The 27,462-nt window shown below is 40.0% G+C and overlaps 1 protein-coding gene across 2 annotated transcripts in view; it reads left to right on the forward strand.

Moving 5' to 3' along the window:
• Positions 1-26,048, forward strand: part of SENP6 (SUMO specific peptidase 6) — a 47,693-nt gene extending 21,645 nt beyond the window's left edge. For both annotated transcript variants that reach the window (XM_081856869.1, XM_081856870.1), the window contains 17 exons: positions 3,185-3,330; positions 4,124-4,502; positions 5,026-5,258; positions 7,595-7,768; positions 9,263-9,296; positions 10,621-10,806; positions 11,915-12,141; positions 12,776-12,879; positions 12,959-13,075; positions 13,317-13,439; positions 13,958-14,050; positions 15,361-15,791; positions 17,268-17,371; positions 19,498-19,586; positions 21,334-21,402; positions 21,496-21,646; positions 23,745-26,048. In XM_081856869.1, coding sequence (XP_081712995.1) covers positions 3,185-3,330; positions 4,124-4,502; positions 5,026-5,258; positions 7,595-7,768; positions 9,263-9,296; positions 10,621-10,806; positions 11,915-12,141; positions 12,776-12,879; positions 12,959-13,075; positions 13,317-13,439; positions 13,958-14,050; positions 15,361-15,791; positions 17,268-17,371; positions 19,498-19,586; positions 21,334-21,402; positions 21,496-21,646; positions 23,745-23,954 — 2,870 coding nt within the window. In that variant the 3' untranslated portion in view covers positions 23,955-26,048. The remainder of the gene's footprint in view (positions 1-3,184; positions 3,331-4,123; positions 4,503-5,025; positions 5,259-7,594; positions 7,769-9,262; positions 9,297-10,620; positions 10,807-11,914; positions 12,142-12,775; positions 12,880-12,958; positions 13,076-13,316; positions 13,440-13,957; positions 14,051-15,360; positions 15,792-17,267; positions 17,372-19,497; positions 19,587-21,333; positions 21,403-21,495; positions 21,647-23,744) is intronic.
• The last annotated feature ends 1,414 nt before the right edge of the window (positions 26,049-27,462 follow it).

Here is a 27,462-nt window from a genome sequence, read left to right on the forward strand (position 1 = left end):
GCTTTTTCTTGGCTTTGTTTGGTATGTTAGCAATACATGCTGCAAGATTACACATAGCTGGCCATTGTCATTTGTGCATTGGTCACCTACAGATTAACCTACTGAAGGAGTTTCCAAGCTGAGTTTCATTCCGGTGGTGTGCAGTATATCTGTAGAAATGAATTAAAAATCATACAGCATCAAGCAGAGTGTTTACAATGGCTACAACAGGCAGAAAAAACTTGTTGTTCTCTCTCATACACTTTGGGTGAGCAGTAGTAGCTTTCAAGAAGTACCACCTCAGACCTTCCATTTAAACATGGAGATAGGCAGTTAATAATAATAATAATAATAATAAATTTTATTTATATCCCGCCCTCCCCAGCCGAAGCCGGGCTCAGGGCGGCTAACAACACTAAAACAGTACAGCATTATAAAACAGTATAAAAATGGATTAAAATGAATTAAAATCAAAATTGATGGCAACCATAAACTAAAGTTTTGTAAAGATTGCCAGAGGAGGGAGTCAGGCTGCGCCCTGACCAAAGGCCAGGTGGAACAGCTCTGTCTTGCAGGCCCTGCGGAAAGATGTCAAGTCCTGCAGGGCCCTTGTCTCTTGTGAGAGAGCGTTCCACCAGGTTGGAGCCGCAGCCGAAAAAGCCCTGGCTCTAGTTGAGGCCAGCCTAACCTCTCTGTGGCTTGGGACCTTCAAGATGTTTTTATTTGAAGATCGTAAGTTCCTCTGTGGGGCATACCAGGAGAGGCGGTCCCGTAGGTACGAGGGCCCTAGGCCGTATAGGGCTTTGAAGGTTAAAACCAGCACCTTAAACCTGATCCTGTACTCCACCGGGAGCCAGTGCAGCTGGTATAGCACCGGATGAATGTGATCTCTAAGCGAAGACCCCGTAAGGAGTCTCGCTGCAGCATTTTGCACCCGCTGGAGTTTCTGGGTCAGTCTCAAGGGCAGCCCCACGTAGAGCGAGTTACAATAATCCAGTCTGGAGGTGACTGTCGCGTGGATCACAGTGGCTAGGTCAGGGCGTGAGAGGTAAGGAGCCAACTGCTTAGCTTGGCGGAGATGAAAGAATGCCGCCTTTGTTATAGCTGCAATCTGCGCCTCCATGGAGAGGGAGGTATCGAAGATTACACCCAAACTCTTAACGGACGGTGCTGGCACTAATTGCACCCCCGCAAGAGATGGGAGTTGCCCCCTCAGCCCCCTGTCGTCCCGTCCCAGCCAGAGGACCTCTGTCTTCGAAGGATTTAACTTCAGCCGGCTCCCACGTAACCATCCAGCCACAGCCTCCAAGCATCTGATCAGTGTGTCTGGGGCAGAGTCCGGGTGGCCGTCCATCAACAGATAGAGTTGGGTGTCATCAGCATACTGATGGCAGCCCAGCCCAAAACTCCGGACAAGCTGGGCGAGGGGGCGCATAAAGATGTTAAAAAGCATTGGGGAGAGTATTGCACCCTGGGGCACACCACACACCAAGGAGTGGCGGGATGACAATTCCCCCCCAAGCGCCACCCTCTGTCCCCGACCGGAGAGAAACGAGCGCAGCCATTGAAGGACTGTGCCCTGGATCCCCACGTCGGCAAGGCGGTGGTCCAGGAGTTCGTGATCGACCATGTCGAAGGCTGCTGACAGGTCTAGAAGAATCAGCAGCCCCGACCCGCCTCGATCCAGCTGCCTGCGGAGATCATCTGTTAGGGCGACCAGAGCCGTCTCAGTCCCATGACCAGCGCGGAAGCCGGACTGGAATGGATCCAGAGCCGATGTTTCATCCAGAAACCTACCAAGCTGTTCAGCAACCGCTCTCTCAATCACCTTACCCAGGAATGGAAGATTCGAAACCGGGCGGTAATTGGATAGATCTAAGGGATCTAATGATGTTTTCTTTAAGAGCGGGCGCACCACTGCCTCCTTCAGTTCCCCTGGGAATGTCCCGGTGCCAAGGGACAGATTGATGATATCCCCCAGGGGGGCCCGCACCTCGTCTGGACACGCTCTAATCAGCCAGGACGGGCACGGGTCGAGAGGACATGTGGTGGGCTTTCCAGCTCGGAGGAGTCTGTCCACATCGGCTGGGGATATCCGGTCAAAGTGGTCCAATACTGAACCCGAGGGCAGTCGAGGGGCCTCCAGTTCCTTTATTGTATCCAAATTGGCAGGGAGGTCATGGCGGAGCAACAAGACCTTCTCCGCAAAAAAGCTCGCAAATGCCTCACAGCTGTGTGTCAAATTGTTATTTAAATTTGGCTGTCCTTCGAGGGACGTTAAAGACCGAATTATACTAAATAATTGCGCCGGGCGAGAGCTAGCGGATGCAATGGAGGCCGAGAAGTAAGACTTCTTAGCGGCCTTCACTGCCATCTCATAGGTTTTCATAAAAACCCTATAAGATGTTCTTGAGGCTCCATCACGGGCACCCCGCCATACTCGCTCTAGCCGTCTGAGGTCCCGCTTCATTTTCCGGAGCTCCTCAGTAAACCAGGGAGCCCGGTTTCTGCGGGGTCGCAGAGGGCGCTTAGGTGCGATCTCATTGATGGCTGCCAGGAGCTGGGTATTCCAGGCCTCAACAAGCTCAGTCAATGAGTCGCCAGGGGGAGAAAGGTCCCGCAAGGCTTGACGGAATCTATCAGGGTCCATCAGCCTTTGCGGGCGAGCCCAAATTGGCTCGCCACCCAAGCAGGGTGGGGGTGGAACGTCAATCCTGGCTTTCAGGGCATAGTGATCAGACCATGGCACCTTCATCGAAGGAAACATGATCACATCTATACCGATGCCAAAGATCAGATCCAGCGTGTGGCCTGCTTGATGTGTGGGGCCCGAAACAAACTGGGAGAGCCCTAGTGTCGCCATGGAAGACACCAGGTCCAGAGCCTGCGAGGGGGGAGTGGCATCAGCATGGATGTTGAAGTCCCCCAATACCAATAGGTTAGGGAACTCCAAGGCCCAGCCGGCCACCGCCTCCAGCAGGCCTGACAGGGTGGCTGCTGGTGCGCTGGGTGGCCGGTACACCAGCCAGACAGCCAAGCTCACCTCGGAGCCCCACACTAGGCCAACACATTCAATGCCAGGGATCGATGGCGAAACTTTCCCTGCTGTTTTTGGAGTGATATAAAGGAGTAAATTAGAGTTACATTGTTCTTCAGCTGAGGACATTGGAAAGTTGTTGTTAATGATTTCACTCTCCCCTTTCAGAAAGTGTGATGGAGAACAGAGAAGAGTCTGACTCAGAGTCAGATTCAGCAATTACGAGGAAGGTACAACTGAAACGTCACTGCACTTTGTATCAGTCCGGTTTGCTTCCATCTCCTGCTACCAAAAAATGTGCAACTCACTTAGAGGTGCGTTATGTGGTGAAATTTCCTTAAATTCTGTTAAATTCATTCAGAAGTTGATATTGTTAGAAGATTAATTTGCATTTTTAGGTCTTGGGCTACAGAATATCTTGTAGTTATTGTACTTTGGCTGCAGGTGCCATTGCTACCACAACAGCACTGGCACTGTGTTTTTAGCAGAAAAATGTTGCCTGTCAAAACTTAATTGGAAAGCAAAGAACTTGATTTCCCAATACTGTTCCCCAAAAGGTAAACTTGCTGATTTCTACTTTTTGGCTTGCACGCTCATACATGTACTCTGCTGTATGGAGAGGGGATAGAATAATGGTAAACATAATGAATATTGATTACATTTTGAACATCTGCCCCTCAACAATTCTAACATTGCTTCCAAATTATTGAAGATGTTGGGTAGACAGTGATGCTTAGAGGCCTGGTAGGTGAATGGCAAGAAGCTCTGGGGCTGACAGGGGCAAAAGGATATGAGGACTTGGAAACTGTGTGAGTAAAGGGCAGAGGTAAAGTAGAATGTGGGTTGAACAACACTGACTTGAGGGAAGACTAGAAGTGGAGGCACAGGCCCAAGTAAAATGATGTGACCTAATAATTTGAGTTATGCAGCCAGGCTCTTGTAGCAGGTTCTCAACCTGAAATTTCACAAAGAGATTGCCTAGATTTCCATCTTATCGATTCAAATCTGCCTAAGCCTTATAGGATGTCTAATGTGTTTATTTTGAAAATGTGATCAAAATAAATACAGCTACTTATTCTCTCCCCCCCCCACCCTTTTAATCTCTAGGGCTTGGAACAGAATACTTACTCCACCGTTTGCCTATGCGTAGGAAAACCAAATGAAAGTCAGATCAAATGCCAAATGTGTGGAAATTTTTGTAATGGGGGCTTGCAAAGGCAGTCCATGCAAAGTGTTCAATTAAATGATTCTTTGGGACCTTTAGCACGAGAACCAATACACGAGAATTCAACAGCGCAAAAATCTTTAAACACAGGACTAAATACAAAGAAGTTTTATGGATCTTCTCCTGGGGCAGTTTCAGTTGATTTCACAGCGAGGCGTAACATCGGCTCTACTATGTTGCGGCTGAATGGAAAAGTCAGTTCTAAAATTACAGGAAACTTAAGGCAGAAGAGTACAACTGCATCTGATCTAAATGATCCAAGTAAGTTTAAAATCATAGAACAAATAATGCTAGTTATATGTGTGTGTGTGTGTGTGTTACTAAGTTTCTAAAATAAATGCATACATATAAAACAGCGATTTCAAACATTAAAATACAGAGTTCTTTTGAACCCTTAGACTTCCTAATAATGCTGGTTATACATTAAGTTGTAAAAAGTCCCTCTCTTGGTAGGGAGATTTCTGAGGAGGAAACAAAATGCAAGATGTTGCTTATTGGTTTTGGTGCAAGCAAAGTAGTTCTGGACTTGCCACTGCTTTGCTGGAGATATGAGGAATGCTGCCTTGTGTTCCATGGAAGAAAAGTGGGGTATAAATGTAATTAATACTGAGTAGAGTAGGGAGGATTATCACCCTGTAAAACTAGGCGTCTTTAGCTCTGTCTTAAACCGTTCGTTACCTGAAAGGGCTGTGGGGTAACAATGGTCTCAGTAGCCTAGATCTTAAAAGGTCACCACCTCCAGTTACTAGTATTTTGAGCTTGAGACAAATGCTTTTCCTTTCAGTTGTCCTATCCAGTGATGACGAAGAGGAGGAGGAGATTGGCAGCACTAACAGAATTGAGAGCATATCGCCACGTCCAGCAGATTCAGCCTGCTCTTCTCCTGCACCTTCCACAGGAAAGGTGGAGGCAGCCTTGAAGGAAAACACTTGTGGACTAGAACAAAGGTTAACTAGTATTACAGCAGACACAGAACCTGCAGTCATATTACCAAGAAAATCAAGAATGAAAGACCAGGTAGTCCATCCATATGTAGTTTGAAATGATTGTGTAAGCGCATATACAATATTGATAGATAAATGTGAACATATGGTAGTTAATACATGCAAATATTCTGCAGTATTCTTATGGGAAAATAATCTACTCTTGAGCGAAACAAAACATGACATTATAGTTTTCATCTCTCTCTCTCTCTATTGGATTGTCTTAACATCTTCAAATGCTATTTAACAAATCTGGACCACAATCTGGAAATATGTGTGGCTAATAGTATAAATCCAGCAAGGCGTTTGAAAACATCGGATCCCACAGACTGTGTGACAAGCTGCTTTTGAAACTTGGAAGATTTAGAAGCAGGTTGAATAGAGAAAGTTGCATTCTAAAAGCAGGGGGGTGGGGAAGCACACTGGGCACAAGCAGGTCCATATGCATCATTAAAAGTGTTCCCTGGATTGGGACTTTAGTTTGCTTCAACCATGTGAGAACCAGTTTCCTGTGACTGCTTTTCACACTGTTCTGGTAGTTTACATTGTCAGAGCCATTTTAGAGGAGCGATGTAACTTTAGTGTCGGATCAATAAGATTGGGGGAAGAGGATTATTCTTTCATGTGGTTCACTCCTATGTGTTATTTTTAGTCCTGTAGTATCAGTGGAGTATGGAAAGTAGCAACAGGGAAGTCGCTTCAACAGTGCAGCTGTTATGTGTGAACTAGCTGTCGGTAAGCAAAGTGACACCCAGCAAGGACGATAATTTCCTTAAAATTAAAGTACTTTGAAAATTGTCCCAATTAATAGCACTTTAATATAAGGATTTCGTGGTGGGGATTTTTGTTTTTTAGTTTGAGCATCTCTGCAAGAATTGGATAAACAAAGACAAAAATGCACCATGAGCAGTGCTGTCAAGGGGGACAACTTTCACGGTATGTTAATTTAAGACTTAACAGTCGTGGCAGCAATTCTTTAAAAAGGGCGTGTTCTATGTAATAGTTTATCTTCAAACCTCTGAAGTTGCTTATAGCTCTTAAATATGTGGTTTCTTGAGATTTGTGGAGATATTATACATGGAACATGCAAAAGATATTCCAGAGAAGTCCGCTGAACAGAGGACCTGCAAACATAGGCTGACAAAAAGGCAACATTTAAACAACCCATACAGACTGTTAGGCAAACCTGGTAAATTAATATTAGAAGTTATGTAATATAAATTATAACAAATCACTAATATACATTATTCTTGGCAAAATTAGAGGGTCACAGAAACTTTACAGAAATAAATTTCACATAGTGTGCTTGTCCAGGGCTTATAATAATGTAAAAAGAAGAAACAGACTGGTTTTGATATATGATATCTATTTTACCTCTGGCAGGGAACCTAAATTACTTGATTGTCTTTCTATAATTTTTTGTGATCTTCCAATTTTGTATTTTAGTCACTTAGTTGGATCGTACTCCTCCCTCATTCCCAGTTAACCATTGATTTCAGCGGGAGGACATGATTAAATCTTGTGGTGAAATCAGTGGGATTTGTTTGGATTGTGCCTGTGGTGTTGCTGTACAATAAAATAATGCAGTCTGATGTTACTTCATTATTTCGATCTAACCTATTTTCATGGTTGGTTTTGAAGTGTTTCCTTTTTGTTATTTTGCACGTCCTCTGTTCTGCTACCCTACTATTCAGTCTCCCCAACTTGATTTGAGTAGGACTCTTAAGCTATAACTGGTGTGAGGTGATAGGCAGTGCAGTTTATGCGGGTAAATATAGTAAGCCAATAAATGCATGCAGCAGAGAAACAGTTAGACCAGATCAAAAAACGTATATATTCTTTTGTAGTCTCTGTGTAGTCCTACATATGGCGTTGGTGCCTGTGCCAAGCTCATTCAGGAAGCTCTTAATGCTAGACCATGGGCTTGGTAGGCTCCTTGTCTCTAACTTCCATACACATGTATCAAGAGATTGTGGCTCTAGCCTTCCAGTCAATTCTCTTTTGACCATCACAGCAGTAGCTTGCGTAAAAACTACTTTTGGCTAGGATGCCTCTTTCTCTTCTCTTTTCTTTCTTTCTCTGAACAAACAAACTTAATGCCTTTTTCTTTTGTCATTACAATTATTTTGCTGTCCTTGTTCAGAATTTTATTTTTCCATCCGTGACTCTTCTGGTGTGTCTCCTCCCTCCCTGGAATGTTTTTATCTCTTGCATACTTCCATATGTTTACAGAAGTTTGTAATTTTTTTCTAAAGAAAGAAAAGCTGCAGTTGCACATTTTTCCCCATCAATGCCTTTAATGCCTGATTATCTTTAAAGGCAACTTTTGAAGTAAAAATGTTTTGATGAATTCTGATAATTATATTTCAGTTTGGCAATGTTGTAGCCAATGCTCCAGTAAAACGGCGCAAAGTCCTCTCCCAAGAACTTGCTACTGATGTCGTCGTATCTTTAAAATATCAGAATAATTATGAAAGCGTCATCCTAAACTGTCGAAGCATAAGAATAGGAACCCTGCGAAGAATGGTGGTGGAGCCTGTAATTGTAAGTAAAAGAATTAATATTGTGCTTGGTTAGTTCCTGCTTTATAATAACAAATAAGTTAATGGGGCATCCAGGTTGAGAGTAGAAGGTAGGAAGCAGCTGAAAATGGAAAAGAGTTTAAGGAATCAGCAGATAAAATGGAGTGATGAAAAATGAGTGAGCTACAGTATCAATAGCAGGTCATGGAAGGAGCCAAAGTGTGAGAAACACAGGAAGTGTTTTTCTTCTATCACCTTGTCTTTTAAAGGAAATTCCATAGTAAAGGCTGCGAAGAGCAGTTCTTGAAGTTAAGAACAAGGGAATGACAATAGCAGTATTTGGGAAGTCTTTCAAAATATGGAGGTCAAAGGATATGGAGATTTGGATGGGAAGCAGAAGATAGCTGGGCCAACAAGATGAATTTTGAAATCCTTAAGGAACAGGTTGGAAATGCAGTTAGTGGGCTGGGTGGCAGGAAGATGATGAACTAAATGCAATTGGATATATGAAGATGATTATGACAATGGCAAGTTTGAATTGTTAAGACAATTACCTATATAAAAACAATTCCAATACAGATGCCAACTGGAATAAAAATCTGTTTAGAAAGCTTTTTGAACGAAGAAAGTCTTTAGCAGGTGTCAAAAAGACAGCATGCCCATTTATTAGAGTCCTGTGCATGTGTGCCATCTGTACTTGCATGCAGCAAATCAGATGGTAACTATCACTGTTGTAGATATGTGCTACCATTTTAAAGATAATTCTACCTATACTTGTACTGCACTTTCAGGGTGCGTGTACATATTGATTCAGAAGTGTGCTTAGTTTGAACTGCCACAGGCTACAAATGTTCAAACTCAAATGTATTAGAGGACCATGTTCACCACTTAGTAGAGCTTCAGGAGATGTAGTTGTGTCACCAAAAAAAAAAAAAAAATCTAGTTCTACTTAGATTGAAAAGCAGCTATCATTTCTACTGCAATGAAATGTAGTTCCGTTTACACAAAAAGGAATAGTTCCTGCAGGTTTAGAAAGCCATGCATTCCTAAACTTCTATAAAATTAGTATACCAACCACAGATGCTACTTCACTGTATCCTGCATACCTCTTAAAATGCATTTCTTTTACAATCAAATGATGCTGGGGTTTAGAAAGTGGGGCTTTTATATCGGGAGATGCAATTTCTAATCTGGCTTGTGACTAGGGCTTTGATTTTGAAAAATAGGTTGGGAAGGTTGTTAATGAGACAGTGGCCTAGATTCAGCTAACCCAGTGCACTAGTGGAAGCCATCATAAGGACTCCTACTTGTACAATGGGGCTTTTCCTCATGCCTCCCCCAGATCCGCTCTGGAGGGTCAAGAAAATCCCCAGAACTGCACACAGGGGGAGGGGGAAAGATTGGGTTGTTCTATCTGGCAAGCAGAAAAGTTTGTGCTGACAGAACGATCAGAAGAGTGTGATGTTGATTTTCTCCCTGTGTGTATAACTTCAGTAATTTGGACCTTCTCTTTCAGTTTTGCCTAGACTATATCAAGATACGTCTGGAAGGTTTGTATTTCCCTATTCTAAGTTATAATTTGGGCAGCTAGCAGTGCATGGTTTGGAATTATTAGTGTGCACAACAGCTGTACAAAGTACTGAGAATGGTGGAAGAATAATCTATGTATTTGGATTTGGAGTTTCTGATTTAATATGCTTACCACAGAAGATAAATGTTTAGCACCTTTTCACTGTTTGAAATACGGTAAGCCTAACTTCCCATGTCCTGCCCTTGCTTTGCATATAATAGGCAAGAACAGGGGTAGACTTGCCTGCTTTGAATGCAAAAGATTCTAGAATCAATTCCTAATATATCCCAGTAGGGTTGGAATAGTTCTGCCTGAAACTTGGGGAACCGCTGCCAGTCAGTGTAGACAGTACTGAGACAGATGGCCTGACTTGTAAACATAGGAGGCTGCATTATTCCAAGATGGGGATCTTGGATTTGAACTAAAGAAGTGTTGGTGACACTCACCCCTTCCACTGCATTCCTCTGTGTACCCCCAAAGTCACTCCAGAATGATACGGGTTGTGGTGTGAGTGGGCTACAGAGAATGGCAGAAGCGCAAAATGTGCTCCTTCTGTGAGTGGAAGTTCTGCTTGCCCAGTTGTAGATCCAAGCTCCTGTGTTTGCTGCTGAATATATTGTTTTGGCCTTAAGATCCAATATTAGCCATACCCATAGTAGACCCATTGAAATACAGTGGTACCTCGGGTTACATACACTTCAGGTTACATACACTTCAGGTTACAGACTCCGCTAACCCAGAAATAGTACCTCGGGTTAAGAACTTTGCTTCAGGATGAGAACAGAAATTGTGCTCTGGCGGCGCAGCAGCAGCAGGAGGCCCCATTAGCTAAAGTGTTACTTCAGGTTAAGAACAGTTTCAGGTTAAGAACAGACCTCCGGAACTAATTAAGTACTTAACCTGAGGTACCACTGTAATGGATACTGAATATCATCACATGCAAATAGTGCATAACTCTTTAAGGGACAATTTTCCCCCTTGTAAAGTAAAATTGGATGGTGCAGGGAATATACCTAATGTTGTATGACTATTCAGTGGTGCCTTAAAAAAAAAAAAAAAAAAGATCTTCATGAATTTCAGTTTTAAAACTGTCAAGCCAGGCAGAGAGGCAGAGAGACACACTACGAGGCTATATTTGATAGTAGGGCAAATATACCTAATGCAAATTTCTGAGATAGAGAGAGAAACGTAGTCTGTCTTTGATTAACAGGTTTTATTTTCTTGAAATGCATACAAACGGTTACATTTTTCAGATAATGTTAATGTAAGTAACTCTGACCAAAATATGTTTTGAACCTTTCTAGAATCAGAAAACGATACAAGAGATATTTCTTTAAGAACATCTGACCTTACAAAGTGTGAGTGGTGTGGTGTTCGCAAGTTGCCAGTAGTTTTCCTGCAAACTATACCTGCTGCCTGTCAGAGCCTGAGATCCCAACTGAAGATGAACAGGCAAAAAGATAATGTCTGGTATGACTGTAAAGGTGCAAGTAAGTGAACCTTTGTACGGTATTGCAACTTAAGGTGCTTTAAAATATTTTGAAACAGATGTGTTAGAGATGAGCTGTATTTCACTAAACGTTATTTTGGTTTCTCTGAAAATGCTCTAATTAAATATTCTGCCAGCAGCAGAATTCTGCCAGCACCAGAATCCAGTGGTACTTTTAGGTTAATAAATGGAGACGGTATATTTTTGTCTGGCATATTTAGAAAATTTTGTCTAGATCATGTTGAGGACAACATAGCATATTTTGCATTTCCCAACTTCCTGAAGTTCTAAGTAACACACTGGTTTGGAATGTTTTATTGCAATTATGCTGCATTTCTGGGAGTGACCCCTCCCAAAGAATATTGGTGGAGGGGTGCAAAAGGGTTTGGTCCCCAGGAGTTGGCGCTCCGGTATGTGTTATGTCCTTTTTTTCTGGGCAGGGGGTTAATATCTTTCATCAGATTCTTAAAGGGATCTGTGGCCCAGAATAGGTTAGGAACCACAGCTCTCTCTTCTCTACTCAGAGATAATTGTGTGCAGCACAAAACTCTGTGGGTGCTGTTATGCTCAAGCTGCCCTTTTTTACAAAAAAGGGATCAGTATCTTAATACTACTCCCCCCCCCCCAACTTGGGTGATCATTGGTACCATGCCAGAGAATAGGAAAGTAGTTAAGCACTTGAGCTGTGGAGTAAAAAAGGGAGTGCCTGAACTGAGTTTGGTGTCCGTTTCTTTCCCTTTCCATCAGTCTCTTCAGCAACTTGCATGAGTAGTTGACATAATGTGCCCTACTCTAGGTTTTTCATGAGCAGAACCTTTTCTTTAGAACAAGGCATTGAATTTTAGTTTTTTCCCATTTATATGGCGGTTTCTTATGAATACTTTCTTTAATTGGTTCAGCCAGGGACCTCTTAGCTGCGATTGTTATTCCTAGATATCAAACATTTTTAATATGCTGTAAGCTGTCCAGAGTGGCTGGGGAAACCCAGCCAGATGGGCAGGGTGTAAATAATAAAATTATTATTATCAGCTTTAAATTTTGAAAATGTAAGCATTATGGTTTTCAAAGTATACTTTCATTGTCTCCTAACTCTTCCCCCCCCTCCATAGATCCTGAAGAACAATACATCATTTTAATTTTTGAGACGGGCCTTGATCCACATGCAAATGCAATATTTGAAAAAATAATCGTTGATATTGGTGTTAGGAACAACATTTCTGATTTTTTTGTGAAGATTACATTTGAAGAAGCAAATAGTAGGCTTGTGGCCTTTACAAAATCCTTTGAAGACACTTCTAGAGGAAGCACGGCTCATAAAGAAGGCAAAGCAAAACATGTACTACTCCTTTTCTTCAAAATTGAATTAAAATGTTAAATAAGTTGTGAAGTCATTTGTCTAGAAATGCCCTTTGCAATGTCTGCTGCTTCCATGTTCTAGATATTAAAGAGAGGGCCAAAGTATATATTTTTGGATAGTAAAACTGAAAAAAATGAAATGTTATCAAGTCAAAATATATGCTTTCCATGTAACAAATGTTGTCAATGTGATATTTCAGCTATTTTATGTCTGTCTACTAAACAGAATATTTAGTCAGGTTCTGATATTAACTGAATATCCTGGTTAATAAATTGATATTAAAATTGAATTACCTGTTTCATACATAATGGGGAATCTGGTTGAAACAGTCCAGGAAATCTGCACTGGAGCTGACATAGAGCAGGGAAGGGGAAGGGATAACAGAGGAGGGTGCAGGCCTGGTGCTCATTGTCTGCACCATAAACCATGGTTTTAGGATGCTGGGTACATTACATCTCTATGTGCCCACTGTGTTCAAATTCATATTCTATTTGGTTTCAACAGGTAGTTTTATAAAAAGAGGGACATGCTGTGCTATTTGGGAATTGGAAAGTATTTTAATATTTTATGACTTTGGTATTGCATTGTAAATAAGTATTCTTTTTTTTCTAAGGTCTCTGAATCCAAAATGCAGCTGCGAAATGCAACACAATTCCAGTTTTTTGATGATGATGAAAGTGTTGAACCACATACAGTCTTTATAGGTCCTATAGAAAAGTAAGAGGTCTTTTTGAGTGTTGTAACTATTTCCTAAATAATTCAGTTCAGTATTTAACTTTTTTTATTTTATTTGCAGGTTGATTGTTTATCCCCCACCTCCTGCAAAGGGTGGTATTTCTGTGACCAATGAAGATCTTCATTGCTTAAATGAAGGAGAATTTTTAAATGATGTAATCATTGATTTCTATTTGAAGTAAGTTGTTTGAGTGTATTGAAACCTTTTGTGGTGTCTGTCTAACTTAGGCAAGTTGATGGACAAACCTTAAATTCTAAATAAAGTATATCTGCCGAAACTATAAAGTTCTTACATTTGTCTACTTTTGTCTGTGTAGAATGGCCAGCATGTGGCAGTCTTTTCAAGAATAACAGGTCTTTAGAGACAAGAATGAAAGCATTGTTTTATTTTGTTCTTGTTTCTCTTTTTCAAAATAAAGATATCTGGTGCTTGAACAATTGAAAAAAGAAGATGCTGATAGAATTCATGTATTCAGTTCCTTCTTTTACAAACGCCTTAATCAGAGGGAGAGGAGAAATCTCCAAGAAACCTCAAAGCTTACGTAAGTTTGGTTAAAATATGTATTATAAAATTCCAATTTCAGCATGTCTCATCCATCCCCTGTGGGGACAATGACATTTTTAAAGATGAACTTCAGACTCAAGGCCCTCACCTTCCAATATGGTTATAAGGAGATTGAAAATAAAAATTTCCCATATGCCTCTGGCTGCACCAGAGAAGGAGAGGGAGGGAGCACACAAGCCAGAGGGTCATGTACATCTGACCCAGATTGATATGCAACAAATTCATTTATCATAAACTGAGTAGAAGAACAGAATGGTACTTTTTATAAGTAAAAGCTGCATGATTTACCACTTGGCAATTCATTTTGACTTTTTTAAAATATTATTTCTGCCCAAACAACTGAAGATGCAGGATAAGACCTAAACATCTTCACATAGCTGGTGCCACAAGATTGTGATAATAGTCAAACCTTCATTGTTGGAGAGGAGAATGCATAAATATCACCTAAATATCAATCCTTGCGTTTTATATTGTTTTATATTGACGTGTTCACAGAATTCAGCAGAAACGGCATGGACGAGTGAAAACATGGACACGACATGTTGATATCTTTGAAAAAGATTTTATTTTTGTTCCTCTTAATGAAGCGTAAGTAGAATTTGTTCTGCTATGACTGGTTGTGGGACTGTGTGTCTGTTATCTGAGCCATATTCTCAACTATCATACTGTCCAGAAAACCCTGGATATCATCTGTATGTAACTCCATCTTCTCTGGGGCCTGAGTTATTCTCTCGATATACACACCTTTCCCCCAACTATTCTTTCCCCATTTCTCTTCAACTGTCAGAACCACAAACTGAGTATTCTTCCACCTCTCTGATGTCCTTGAAGATTCTCTTTTGGTTCAAGTTCCCCCCAATAGGGAAACTAGGTTTACAGAGAGATCCTTGCAAAAATCACTTATCTGGGAAAATTGGAATAGGTGGTTGCATTGCAATGCGGCTTCTCTATTTGTTTGAAGGACACATTTGCTCCTGAGCAGTGCAGTTAGTATGGTCAAAACCAGCTGTGTTTTTGGTACAGACTGTTTTTATGATGAAACACATGCTAGGATTGCACAGGTCATTGGCTGTGTTTGCACGTAATGCTAAACCATGATGTAGTGCTATGAGGATGAGCTTGAATGAGACCAAGCAAAGCATCAGGCACACATGTGCACAAATTCCCCCATTCCCCTCCTGACCACACAGGAAGAGTACAATGCAATAACATCTTAGCACATCTGACTTGCGCAATTTGAAATATATGCAGTTAAAGGCTAGCTGGTTGAAATCCCGGAAGGTTTTATTTTTGCTGGGTTTTCCTGGTGCAAAAAGAGCTTTTTAAGCTCTCTGCCTTGCTTCCTAAGCATAGCTGTCTCCTCTTCTTGGATCAGGGATGCACCTGTGAGATTTTGTGGGAACTTGGAAGGCCCTGCAAGATCTCATAAGAGCCAATGTACCAGTTCCAAAAGCCCTAGGAAGTTCAGTTGGGGGTTCAGTTCTGAGGGGTTTGAGTATATGTGGTTTTTGCCTATGCACAGAACCTTTGAAATGGAATGTGTAAGATGTGATTGCACTGTAATTCAGCAACATTTGGTTTTCCTTTTTACTGAATCCTGGCTTTGCATTGTGCTTGACCAGGGATTTTGGTTTAAAACATAGTGCAATTTACCAGAAATTTCCAGGAGGAGGCAATTTTTAAGTTTCCCTTTACAATTTATACATACAATTATTGTGCCTTGTTCTCTAAATGTGACCACACTGTTTACATATCTGAATGTGTGAAACAGATGTCTATGGTAAGAATGTAAATAATGAACGAATAATTTCGGAGTTATTTGATCTATACTAAATGAGTAATACATATATATGATGATAGTTGTTGAGTCAATTCTTAGTTTTGTTTGTTTTTTTCAGGGCCCATTGGTTTTTGGCTGTCATCTGTTTCCCTGGATTAGAAAATGCAATATATGAGACCAATCCATACTACCATGAAAACGTATCTATGCAGGTTAAATCTTCCTCTTTGGATCAAGAAAGAAGCACTTCTCCTCCTATACCTAGTGAATTGAATACATTACATCACTCCTCTTCATCTTTTACAAAGAAGGTGCTGAACAAGAAAAATATTGCAGCATTAACTGACACAAGCATAGAAGCCGGGGAGACTGAATCACAGTATTGCAAAAGAACCCCTTCTGTGAAAAGTGGCTTAAAAAAACTAAATCAGTTAAACAGCACCCCAGAAGGACTGAGAACTGTGGAATCTGTGTTTCATAAACATGACCATAGGATTTCAGAGGCAAATGGCATGCAGAACGAAGATAAAATTCACATCCAGGCTACGGGTATGTACTTTTGGCTATATATGTTTGATATTTGGAATTTGATACCTTATTACTGCTAATATGTAACTTATATTTTTTTCCTTTCAATAATTAAACTGCTAAAAAAAATCCCCGTGAATGATGAGGCGTGGGGTCCTGTTCACACATTTCAATAAACACTGTTTTAGTGCAGCATTCACAAGCTGCAGTGAGCCTTGGGCTGATGTGGATAAACTGAAAGTACAGTGGTGCCTCGCAAGACGAAAAGAATCCGTTCCGCGAGTCTCTTCGTCTAGCGGTTTTTTCGTCTTGCGAAGCAAGCCCATTGACGGCTTAGCGGCTTAGCGCTATTAGCGGTTTAGCGGCTTTTAGTGGCTTATCGGCTTAGCGGCTTAGAAAGGGGGGGGGGAACCCCCCGCAGGAACTCGCAAGACATTTTCGTCTTGCAAAGCAAGCCCATAGGAAATTCGTTTTGCAAAGCACCTCCAAAACGGAAAACTCTTTCGTCTAGCGAGTTTTCCGTCTTGCGAGGCATTTGTCTTGCGGGGCACCACTGTAAAAGCTAAAACTTCTGAAATCCTACTGGCCACAAGGGAGGAAGGGAGAGAACAGAAGGTCCGAGCTCAAAGTTTGCTGTGTGTTTTTTCCTACTTGTGCACATTGCAAACCACACGAAACAAAAATATATCATTTCACAACTAGAGAAGAGTAAAACCGTCTACTTAGTTCTGATCAAGCAAACCATTTGATTTGTCCGCTTAAGCAGTTCTTGTATAGAAAGTGTGCATATGCCTAATTCATAATAGCCAAACTGGCTTACTGTGAGTGGGAAGATTGTGACTGCTTACCTACCTACCTCCTCTAGTCCTGTTGCTAGCTAAGCCACTTTTTGGCTTAGGGTGTCATTTCAACCTGAGCTCCAAGAACAAAGTTTGGCTGCAATTCCTGCTGTCTGGAGCAAGACAAATTACAAGCCCAGGTTCTGACAATGCACTAAGCCAAACCACAATTTAGGTCACAATAGCAGGACCAGGGAAGGAGCAAAGTGGCTGCAATCTCCTCTCTGGGAATGCGGTTTGGCTTAATGTTATGTTGAACACACAACAGAAAAAATTGTTTCACAAGCTGACTTCCTGCTGTGTTGCTGTGTGTGCTATATTGCTTCCCAGTCAGTACAGTAAGCTATGTTTCAGCACTGCTGTGAGATGTAATTTAGCTGAGTGTTTTTAGGTTGATAGCTGAGCCCAAAGTCTTGAACCCACTTGCCTGTAAATCCCATTGAACTTAATGGGACTTATTATTGAATAGGCATGGATAGGATTGCACTGTTGGAAGTATAGATTTCAGTTAGACGTTTGTTCTCATGTATGATGCTGACAAAAAAGCATTTATTCCACTTTGTGGTTTACTGTCCCTGTCCAGAAGGTAATGTATATAATGTATATGTCTGTGGCAATTCTGTTTTCATTTTTTTACTAATTGTTGTGGTTAATGCAGATGGTTTACAGAAAATTAGACTAAACTACAGTGAAGATTCAACTGACAGCACTAAACTAAATGAAGATGAACTAATAGATTTTTCAGAAGATCAAGACAACCAGGTAAATAGTCTAAACAGCATTACAGTGGTACCTTGGGTTACAGATGCTTCAGGTTACAGACTCCGCTAACCCAGAAATAGTACCTTGGGTTAAGACCTTTGCTTCAGGATGAGAACAGAAATCGTGCTCTGGCGGCGCAGCGACAGCAGGAGGCTCCATTAGCTAAAGTAGTGCTTCAGGTTAAAAACAGTTTCAGGTTAAGAACGGACCTCCAGAACAAATTAAGTACTTAACCCGAGGTACCACTGTAATTGGATGTAACTAGTATTCTTTATTTCTAGAGGTGAAGGTGTTTAAAAGAATTCAGTAGAACAGGTATTAAAATGGAGCAAATAACCTGTTAATCACCTTTTCAGTACTTATTTTGTTTTAAAAGTAGGTGTTCAGCATTTTTGTAGTTGAGGTGTTCTTAGGGTAGTGTATATTGCAAGACTCAACAACCTATCAGTCATTTATTTTAGGCTAGTAAACTAACATAAGATGGCAATGTGACACTTAACTGTGTTTTCAAGTGGCTGTGCTTTTGCAAAGACAAATGGAAGATTAATTTTAACTAGTGATATGTGTGTGTGTACATGCGTGTATTCTATATATTAAAGATATATATATAAAGATTAAGGCTTCTTACTCAGTGCTGTTACCACTATTTCCATTTCAATAAAATACAGCCTAGTGTTTCTCCAGTACTTCTCTGGAGCACTTTTCATGGTTATGTTCCCAACTCTAGCCACTAGAAGGCGAGCTTTATCCATCATTGTAATCATTAAAAATTGAGCAGAAAGTGCTTCTTTGTTAAACAGAATTTCGGACTGTGTTAAAGTTTCACTTTAATGTGGAACTTGTTCCACATTACATGCACCAAGGCACCATGCTTTTCCCTTTTTCCTCTTCTATTATTCAAGGATATCAGTCCAGTTATATATTAAATGGCAGTCTTTATTTGAAGAGTTACTAATGTGGTTTTCAATTTCAAAGACTACAAATACTCACAGGCTGTCCTGTTCCTTCATCCAATGAGTTGTTTTTCCTTTCATCAGCTGTATATGTGAGGCATAGTGAGACTGGATGCAGGTCAGTAATTTCTACCTAGAGGGACTTCAGAATCTTTTTGAAAAGTATTTTCACAGCTGTTCAGGAAATAAAAATAGCCAAGAAAGAAGTTCTATCCTCATAGTCCATGTGGTACACTTGGAATACTCTCATCCTGTGATACTGAGATTCTGAATAGGAAGATGGCTTGGCTTTATAGTCCTCCACCTAGAAATTTCTAAACATAACCCTTTATCTAGCTTTTATATTCTTAAATACTTTGCAATCTTTGTCTGGGTTATTTCTAGCCTTTCCTGTAGTTTTCTTTTGGCTAGTTCTCCTGCCTTTATTCAAGAGCTAGTGCCAATCTACTGAATGTAGTTTCTGTGTTGTGTGCAGCTTGAATTATATAGTCATATATAATTCATATATTTGCAGTCGTACTTGGATTGCACCTGCCTTGGTAAACAGGTCAGTTTTTCAGGAGGGTGAAGGGTCATTTGCTGTCCTCCAAGAAAATATTCACATAGCATAAAGGTGGAACTTCAAAACTTTGAAGTATCACACTTACCTGCATAAAGGCAGAAATGTGTATAACCCATTACATTGCATTGCAGGCTGCAGAGATTACTGCAGAAATGGAAACCATATTCTTTGTGTGTGATGATTTTCCTCCCATCATTATATGATGTGGGGGCTTTTCTGTACTGATAGGTTCATTTTGTTTCTAAGTTCTAATTTTTAGATAATGTTTCTCCTGGAACAGAAGAATTGCTTCCTGATTTTATTATAAAGAGTAGTTCAAATACAGGTTGCAGTCTTTGTTGCAGAAAAAGTTTAAATTCTTTTTCTCCACTCCCGCCAAACTCGGTTACTTAAAGCAGAAAAGTTCATTGGCTCTGTCTCTCTCTGTCATTGGTCCCGGTTTCACCTACTGCCTTTGCCCGACCAATCCCAATGTGCACCAGCCCCAATGCCTGTAACATAATGGGCATGAGTAGGGGAGGGAGCTAGCATTTTGCCTGAGTTCTATAACCACATGGATCATGCCACCTTGCTGCATATGTAAATCTAGCTTTTCCTATTTTCTATTTTAGGACAACAGCAGTGATGATGATGGTCTTGCGGATGATCATTGTAATTCAGAATTAGGACAATGGCATCTGAAGCCAACGATATGTAAACAGTAAGTTTTGAAGTGACACATTTATGGCTTTCCATTAATAATCACAGATGTGTCTTCTTAATCCAGTGTTCTTTTTGTTCCCCTGTTCTGTCATTTCCAAATTTAAGCTCAAATTTTTTTAAAAAACAATTCCTGCCTGGTAAGGCAGGATTTGAACATTGTAAATAAGCTTGTATAAAATCTCTGCTTTTTTATTCTTTCAGAATTTAGCTTACTCAACCTCTTTTTCTTCATTTGCCAAATCTGGGTTTACAAAAGAATTAATATACATTGTAACATTATTATGGCTTATATTTTCTGTAACTATCTGCATCACCAGTGAAATATTCTTAACAGTGTGCCTGCTCCACCAGAGAGAAACCTGTTAATGTTGTAAGCTTTTAGAATATCACATTCAGAGCTACTGTGACTCTGTGCCACAGCCTGGCATGGATTGTCTCAAGCAGATGGTGGCTCAAGTATCTTTCTATCCAGCTCGAATCCAAAGGCTTAACGGTCGATGTAATACTACTTCAGATATCAGCTTTGCTTAGCAAAAAGGGCACAACTACTTTAATATCCACACATTTTAGGCTATGGCTCCGTATGTTGCTAACCAGTTCCTTAAATTTGCTTTTTCAATAGAAATTTATTATTATTATTATTATTATTATTATTATTATTATTATTATTATTATTATTTAGTCACTTGATTTTTTTCTGTTTTGCACCTTATGTGTAAGCTGTTCTTAATATGTTGTTCCTCTTAAAAGTTTAATGGGCCAAACATAAAGCAACTGATATGGGTAAATATAACTGTACATAATTCTATTCTATGCTTGAAAAGTCCTACCAGTGGAGTGCTTGGAGAATATAATTGCTATACTAATGCAGGATCTGACCCTTGGAATTGCTGCTGGATGGCTATCCTTATACACACACCTGGGCTACATTTGTTGTATAGTTGTTAATTACCTTCCAGCTTTAAGAATTAGGTAGATTTAGCATTGTGGCTCTACAGTTGAGCTGTGACTGACTTGTTATTTCCTTCCTAATTATGTGACCTTCAGCACTCTTTCACAACCTCAACTCCCATCTGCCTTATAAGAATATAAAGAGTTGGACGTAAACTTTTCTCTTTGCAATAATAGCAGGTGATTAAAAATGCAGGCATATTTATGCAAATCTAAATCCACTTGCTTTGAGATATACAGGTTAGAGGAAAAATGAAGTGAAGTTCTGATCTTTCGAGTGTAGTTCTGGGTCTTGTCTAGGCAAGGGATTAAGGAACCTGTGGTCCTTCAGACGTTTTTGGACTCCATCACTCAGTGGGATGGCCAATATGACCAGTAGTCAGAGAAGAATGGAGTTTTCATTCAGCAACATCCTGAGGGCAGCAAGCTCCCTCCCTGTTCCTGATCTAGCCTTATATTGTAATGAAATAATACATGTAAATAGCTGCTCAAACTATTTGTGTTTAGTCCTGTGTTAAATCTCATTGTAATTTACTTTAAATTCATGTAGCATTCATAATGAAATGAAAGCAAAATGCAGTATAGCTTTTAGGTGGAGTGAAACAAAGCCTGTGTCTTCTTCCTCGGTGCACAGATATGAAGAAGAAAAAAGACACTTGTACTGTGTATGGATCATGAAAAAATCTACTTCTTTCTTTTTACACATACCTGTGAGAGCTATATGAACCCTCATCAAATAACACTGTGGCATATGCAAAATTCTAATGAGACCAAAACAATTTGCTTTCTTGTAGGCCTTGCATTCTGCTTATGGATTCATTGCGAGGGCCTTCCCGATCAAATGTCGTTAGAACACTACGGGAGTAAGTAGTTGACCTCTCAAGCAGAACCTTTTCAGTCAATACTGGAACATCCCATAAAAGCATTTTTCTCATCCTCTTGATTTTATATTGCAGATACTTGGAGGTGGAGTGGGAAGTCAGGAAAGGCACTAAAAGAAGTTTCTCCAAAGATGTTATGAAAGGCTCAAACCCTAAAGTGCCGCAGCAGAACAACTTTAGTGATTGTGGAGTTTATGTGCTACAGTATGTGGAGAGCTTTTTTGAGGTGAGATTATTGGTATTTTTAGTTTAAAATTTTAGGGACATTGAAATTATCGGGTTTAATTTAGCCACCATGCACATTTCTGGAGCCTGTGGATGGGAGTCACCTAATGAACTCCATGCAGCTGGGCTTTCTATACAGTCATACCCCTGTTCTTGAACGGAATCCGTTCCAGAAGTCCGTTTCACTTCCAAAAAGGTTCAAAAACAAGACACGGCTTCAGATTGACTGCAGGCGCTTCCTATACTCAATCGAAAGCTGCGCCGGACGTTCAGCTTCCAAAAAACATTCGCAAACTGGAACACTCATTTTGCAGTGTTCGGGAGACAAAACGTTCAAGTCGCAAGGCATTTGGGTATGACTGTACTCTCTTCCCCCATGTGCCCCCTACTACCCCCACAGTGGGAGGGGTGGAGGGATCATTCAATCTGGCAAGCTTGGGCAGGCGGAATGTTTGTAATAGCCAAAAATAGTGGAATTCAGTGTCATACTATCTTGCTTTCTTTGTGGAATATGGCATTTTATGCAGAACTAATCACTTTCTTCAGACATCTGAACGGAAGCTCATGTACCCAGGGACATTGGAAGCAGTGCTTGTATGCACCTCTTGGCCCTGTCTCCACATTTTTCTACCTCCATGGCTTTTATTTTACAATGATTAGAGGTAGTTAACAAGCTGCAGTACAGCATTTGTAAAAGACCAGTTACTTCCCAATGTTATGTTTGCTTTGGATTTGATAAGGCAACTCCTGCCTATCTTTGCCACATTCTCAGTGGGTTACTGTGTCAGGATGACTAGCTGGCGGCAGCACCTATTATAGGTTAAATTAAGAAGAATGAACAAGAGTGTAGCTTGCTCCACAACATAGAATGATGTTGATGGCTGAATCCTAGGATTAATGCTTCTGTTGATACTTTGTTTTGTTTTGTTCTATAGCTTATATAAACATGCACACATTTAATGTTCTATAGGTTATATAAACATACACATATTTAATGTAAAGTAGCTTTAAAATGCTGTGGGGACTCTAGTTCCCCAGTGTGCCTTGAACAAGTTTATAGATGCAAATGGATTAAGTACACATTTAAATTGTGTAGTGAGGTGTCAGTAGGAACCCTTTCCAATGCATGTTGTATTGTGCTGAGTGTTGGAGCTGTAGAATTCTTTGCAGATGATGATCCATCATGAGCACTACAACAATGGCAGATAAGCAAACCTGTGCTCCACTTGTGACCAAAAAAAAGGCATCTCACTCCCTTTTGCCGTATTGTGTGACCCTGTGCAAAAGTTATCTAGGGCATTCTGGTAGAAGACCATAAACTGCTTCTAACGATAGATTAATCTGTAAGGTGTGAGCAAGACAACCTTCCTGCTTCCATTATTAAGCCAGCATTCTAGCCTAATGCGGGGGGTCTACAGAACATTGTCACAGCTTTATCCTGGCCCCATCTGCACTATTCACTTAAAGCAGTATCATGCCACTTTAAACAGTCACGGCTTCTTCCAAAGAATTCTGGGAACTGCATTTTGTTATGGGTGCTGAGAGTTGTTAAGAGACCCATAATTCCGCTCATAGAGCTACAGTTCCTGAGAAGACAGATTGACTGTTAAGCCACTCTGAGAATTGTAGATCTATGAGGGGTATTGGGGTTCTCCTAACAATTCTCAGCTGTGACAGGCTACAGTTCCCAGAACTCCATGGGGGAAGCTTTGACTGTTTAAAGTGTTATGACACTGCTTTAAATGTATTGTGCAGTTGGGACCTTAAGAAAGTAGCTGAATAGAACCAAATATAGTAATCAATGTTTCAATATAATCAAAACTAGTTTAGCTAGGCTAGTTTATGCAGTCCGCTCATGAAGACCTTGTACATTTCAGCAAGCAGAATAGTTTTTATTGTTTTGTTGAGAATTTCTGTATGATTGTTTTCTTTAGGAGTATGTTGTACTATGTGTATGCTCCTTTAAGAGGAAACTGGAGGAAGGGTAAAAATGTAACAAATCTGGCATTTTCTGATATTCTTAATTTTTGAATACGTCATATAAAAGTCATACATTATAGGCCCTGTTGCTATAAACCTACTTCTTTTGTCTCTACTAGACTCCTATTCTAAGTTTTGAACTACCAATGAATTTAACAGACTGGTTTCCTCGCCCAAGAATGAAAACAAAACGGGAAGAAATACGAAACATAATCCTGAATCTACAGGAACAGCAGAACAAAGAAAAGAAGGGACAGAAGGACACTAATTTGGCAGAGAAATCTTTTCAGGAAGGAATAGAACAATTTATCAGCAGCTGTTCAGACTGAATATTTTCTGTCGCATGTTATGGCTACATTTAAAAAAAAACAATCTTGAAATTTACCATATCCTCATTGCCCAAACTAAGGACTTGGAGTACTATCAACTGAAACTTACTGTTGATGCTTATAAATGTATGTCATTAATTAAACAGATTCCCCTCAATATATTAACTAGACAAATCTGTACATATGTTAATTAGTCCAACCTTTTTCAATATTTGTAATTAAGTTTTTCACTACATAGAAGACCTTTTGTTATGTATTTCTGTTAATAGAACTTAATAGAAACTTCTAGACACAAAGCAAATAAAGAAGATATTTATAGGATGAATTGGTTAACTCTTTCTGTGTTTAAGTAAAGTTGTCATTGAACATTTCCCAGTAAGACTTCTGTAATGCACGGGGAATACCTATGTAGCAAGGTGATCAAACCCATACTTTGATTTACAGTTGCCATATACAAGATGTGTCTGCTTCAGCTATGTACAACAATTTAAGAATGTGTCTAAATGCATTGTGTTTCCAAGGTGAGGAGTTTGCACTTTGAATCCGAGTGCCAGGCAGTGTAATCTTTAGTAAAGGACACTTCAGATAATGAAAGAAGGAACTTCACAAGTGCTTGGAATAATGCTGCTTTATGACCACAAGTTTACTCAAGCAGTATTTAATAGTCTGAAACAGAGCTTAAGTAATACTATTGAATCCTTTTTGGGGGCGTGGCTCCCGATCGTTGTTCAACTGTATTTTGACAATTCTTTCATTATAAAATTGTATTTTTTGTAAGTGTGCTTGGAAATAGCAGCAAATTGTCCACATTACATTTTCTGTGTCAGAATTCTGAATGTGCATTCATATGTGCTTTATCTATCTGATGGAACATTTCTTAAATGTACGAGTACTATTTTTTTGTATTGTCCAGAAAACCAAAATATTGCTAGATGTCATTGCTTGCTTGCTTCCTTCCCCCCTCAATTTTAAGTAGAGTTATCTTCCAATACTGAGACAACTTGTTGGCATATTTCCATGATGTAATTTGATTTTTAAATTATGCTTCAAGAAGTACAGCCTTATGATGCCAGCTTTTCTAAAAAGTCCAAAAGAAATCAAGTCTCTTCCATAACTCCTTAAATATTCACAAGGTATTGATATTGAAAACTGGGGAACAGAAACTCCTTTGCAGATACGTTTTGGTGTAACAATGCTTTTGTCCAAAAGAGATTTTGAATGGGAGGAAATATACCATTGGAATATGCTGAGTTTTAGACCATCATGACTCTGTATGTCCTTTTAACTTGTATACACAGGATTTTTTACTTTTGCATCGGTTCTTGATTTTTACAGCTGTGTCACCCGCTCAGTACACCTTTTTGCTTTTGTTTTTACACGCAGCTAGTTCTGATATTACTTTGTCCAAAGAGGAAGACCAAGTGCAGTACTGTTTGGAGCTGTAGTGCAAGACACAAAATTGCTTCTGTCTAATTGGCTTCAATTTAAGGAGCCCAGCTTTAGGATTGCAGCCTTAGGTTTTCCATACTTTCCCAATATTTGCCGTGGTCAGACCAGCTGTAGAACCCTCATGGCATTGTCAGTGTTACGCTCAAGAAATCCATAGGGATAACTTGTGACTCTGAAGAAACAGCTCTTGGCATTAGATATAAAAGCGCACAAGTGGCACTAATGATCCAGCATTTATGCCTCAAAATTGAGAATTACTAGTCATTTTTTAGAAAGCTAGCTAGAGTAAAACCTAAAAAGGATTGACAACAAATGTAAACATTTGTTGGTGTGGCAAAATAATAATAATAGTACTTCTTGAACAAGTTATATTAGAAGAGTAGACTTAGCAAAATGCATACCAACCTGGGCAAGGTTTTTTGTTGAAATGATTTTTTAAAAAAACAAAAACAAACAGGTTGTGGTATACTTTAGTTCTGATTACATGGTTCTGTTTTTCAGAATGTCCTGGAGCTTGTATTCCTTTTCGAGATGTGAAGAATGCAATGTTTCTCTTAATATTATGGTAATGGATCAGTCATGCAGCAACCTGATAAACATGTTGATATAGGAAATTTATTTTTTTAATAAAATGGTCAAAAACAAGTTTGAAGACCTTGGGTAATTTATGCTGCATGTTGCCTAAGCTTTAATCCTGATTTGTTTCTACAGTGTATTGAAAAACAACAGCACATGCTCATCTGACATTAATCAGCACCTGAGTTCAAGTATAAAAGTCGAGCTGAAATCCTATACAGAGAAACCAAAGGAGGGAATGCACCAATAGAGGCTGCAGTCCAGAACACACTGGCCTGGGAATAAGTTCCATTGAAGTCAGTGAAGCTTCCTTCTGAGTAGACATACACAGAGGTGTACTCTTAGTGGGTGTGTTTATAAAAATACATTCTTGCCTGCATAATAATGCCTTTAAGACAGTATGACCTGTATTCATTAAAAGCAGCATGAATGAGTTCTTCAGAGAAAGCTATCAAATAGCTTACTAATTAGATGTCTCTCTTGTATTGGTTTTCATGTTGGATAGAATAACTGTTAGGAATTCTTATAAAAGTTTTAGGTTACTTAGCATGAAAAATGTATGATGTGCTGGTAAACATTTGCTAGAGGCAGAAGGAGAGGTGACATTTAATATTCCCTTGTGGCATTCTTTATTTTTCTTGCTGAGAGAATTGCCTGCTTACACTTAAGAGTGCAGAACGTTTGGGGAATATTCTAAAATGAGGTCCTGTTAATCTAGTGTAACAGGACTTTCCTTTTTATTTAGATGTTTGTATCTTTCTTTCCCAAAGGCTCCGTGACAAGTTTAGCTGAAGAAACATTTCAGACACTCCTTTTAAAATGTGAGATGGTGCTCAAAGCAGGTTTTTATAAAATGATAGGAAAAGTGTGGGGGCGGGAGTGGGAAGACACGTTTGAGAAAATTTATACACCAGCTTTCATGACCTCTAAAAATTCTCCCAAGCATTGTATGGTTTAATATTTTCCTCTTGTTTTCAGTAGATGTTCCCTATTGGTTTGGTTTTGCAAATGGAGAATGTAGTATTGTTGTTACTTTCTCAACCATCCCTCTTAAGGCTTGGTTTCCAGGCCCTTTCTCATGCTTGCCATCCTCTGCACACATCCCAGCTTCTCAATGTCCTCCTTTAATTGTGGTGCCCGGAACTGGACACAGTACTCCAGGGGGGGTATGACTAAGGCATTCATTTTGTTTGTTTTGACCCAGTTCTCCAATGTGTTACCCTTCTCTTGAATCTGTCTTCTGCAGTACAAGCTACCCATTCCAGTTTGGTGTCATCTGCAAACTTGATGAGCAGCCCCTCCGTTCCTTCATCTAAGTCATTTATAAAGATGTTGAACAACACTGGGGCCAGGATAGATCCCAGCGGTGTCATACTTGTCACTCCCCCCCCCCCCAGTATGGTGAACCATAAGTACAGTGCTTTACAATTGCTAAACAGGCAGCAAAACCACCAAGATCCATAGCAATTTCCAAGTGGTCCAG

This window comes from Podarcis erhardii, assembly GCF_964252035.2.
Source record: "Podarcis erhardii genome assembly, chromosome: 3".
Classification (NCBI taxonomy): domain Eukaryota; kingdom Metazoa; phylum Chordata; class Lepidosauria; order Squamata; family Lacertidae; genus Podarcis; species Podarcis erhardii.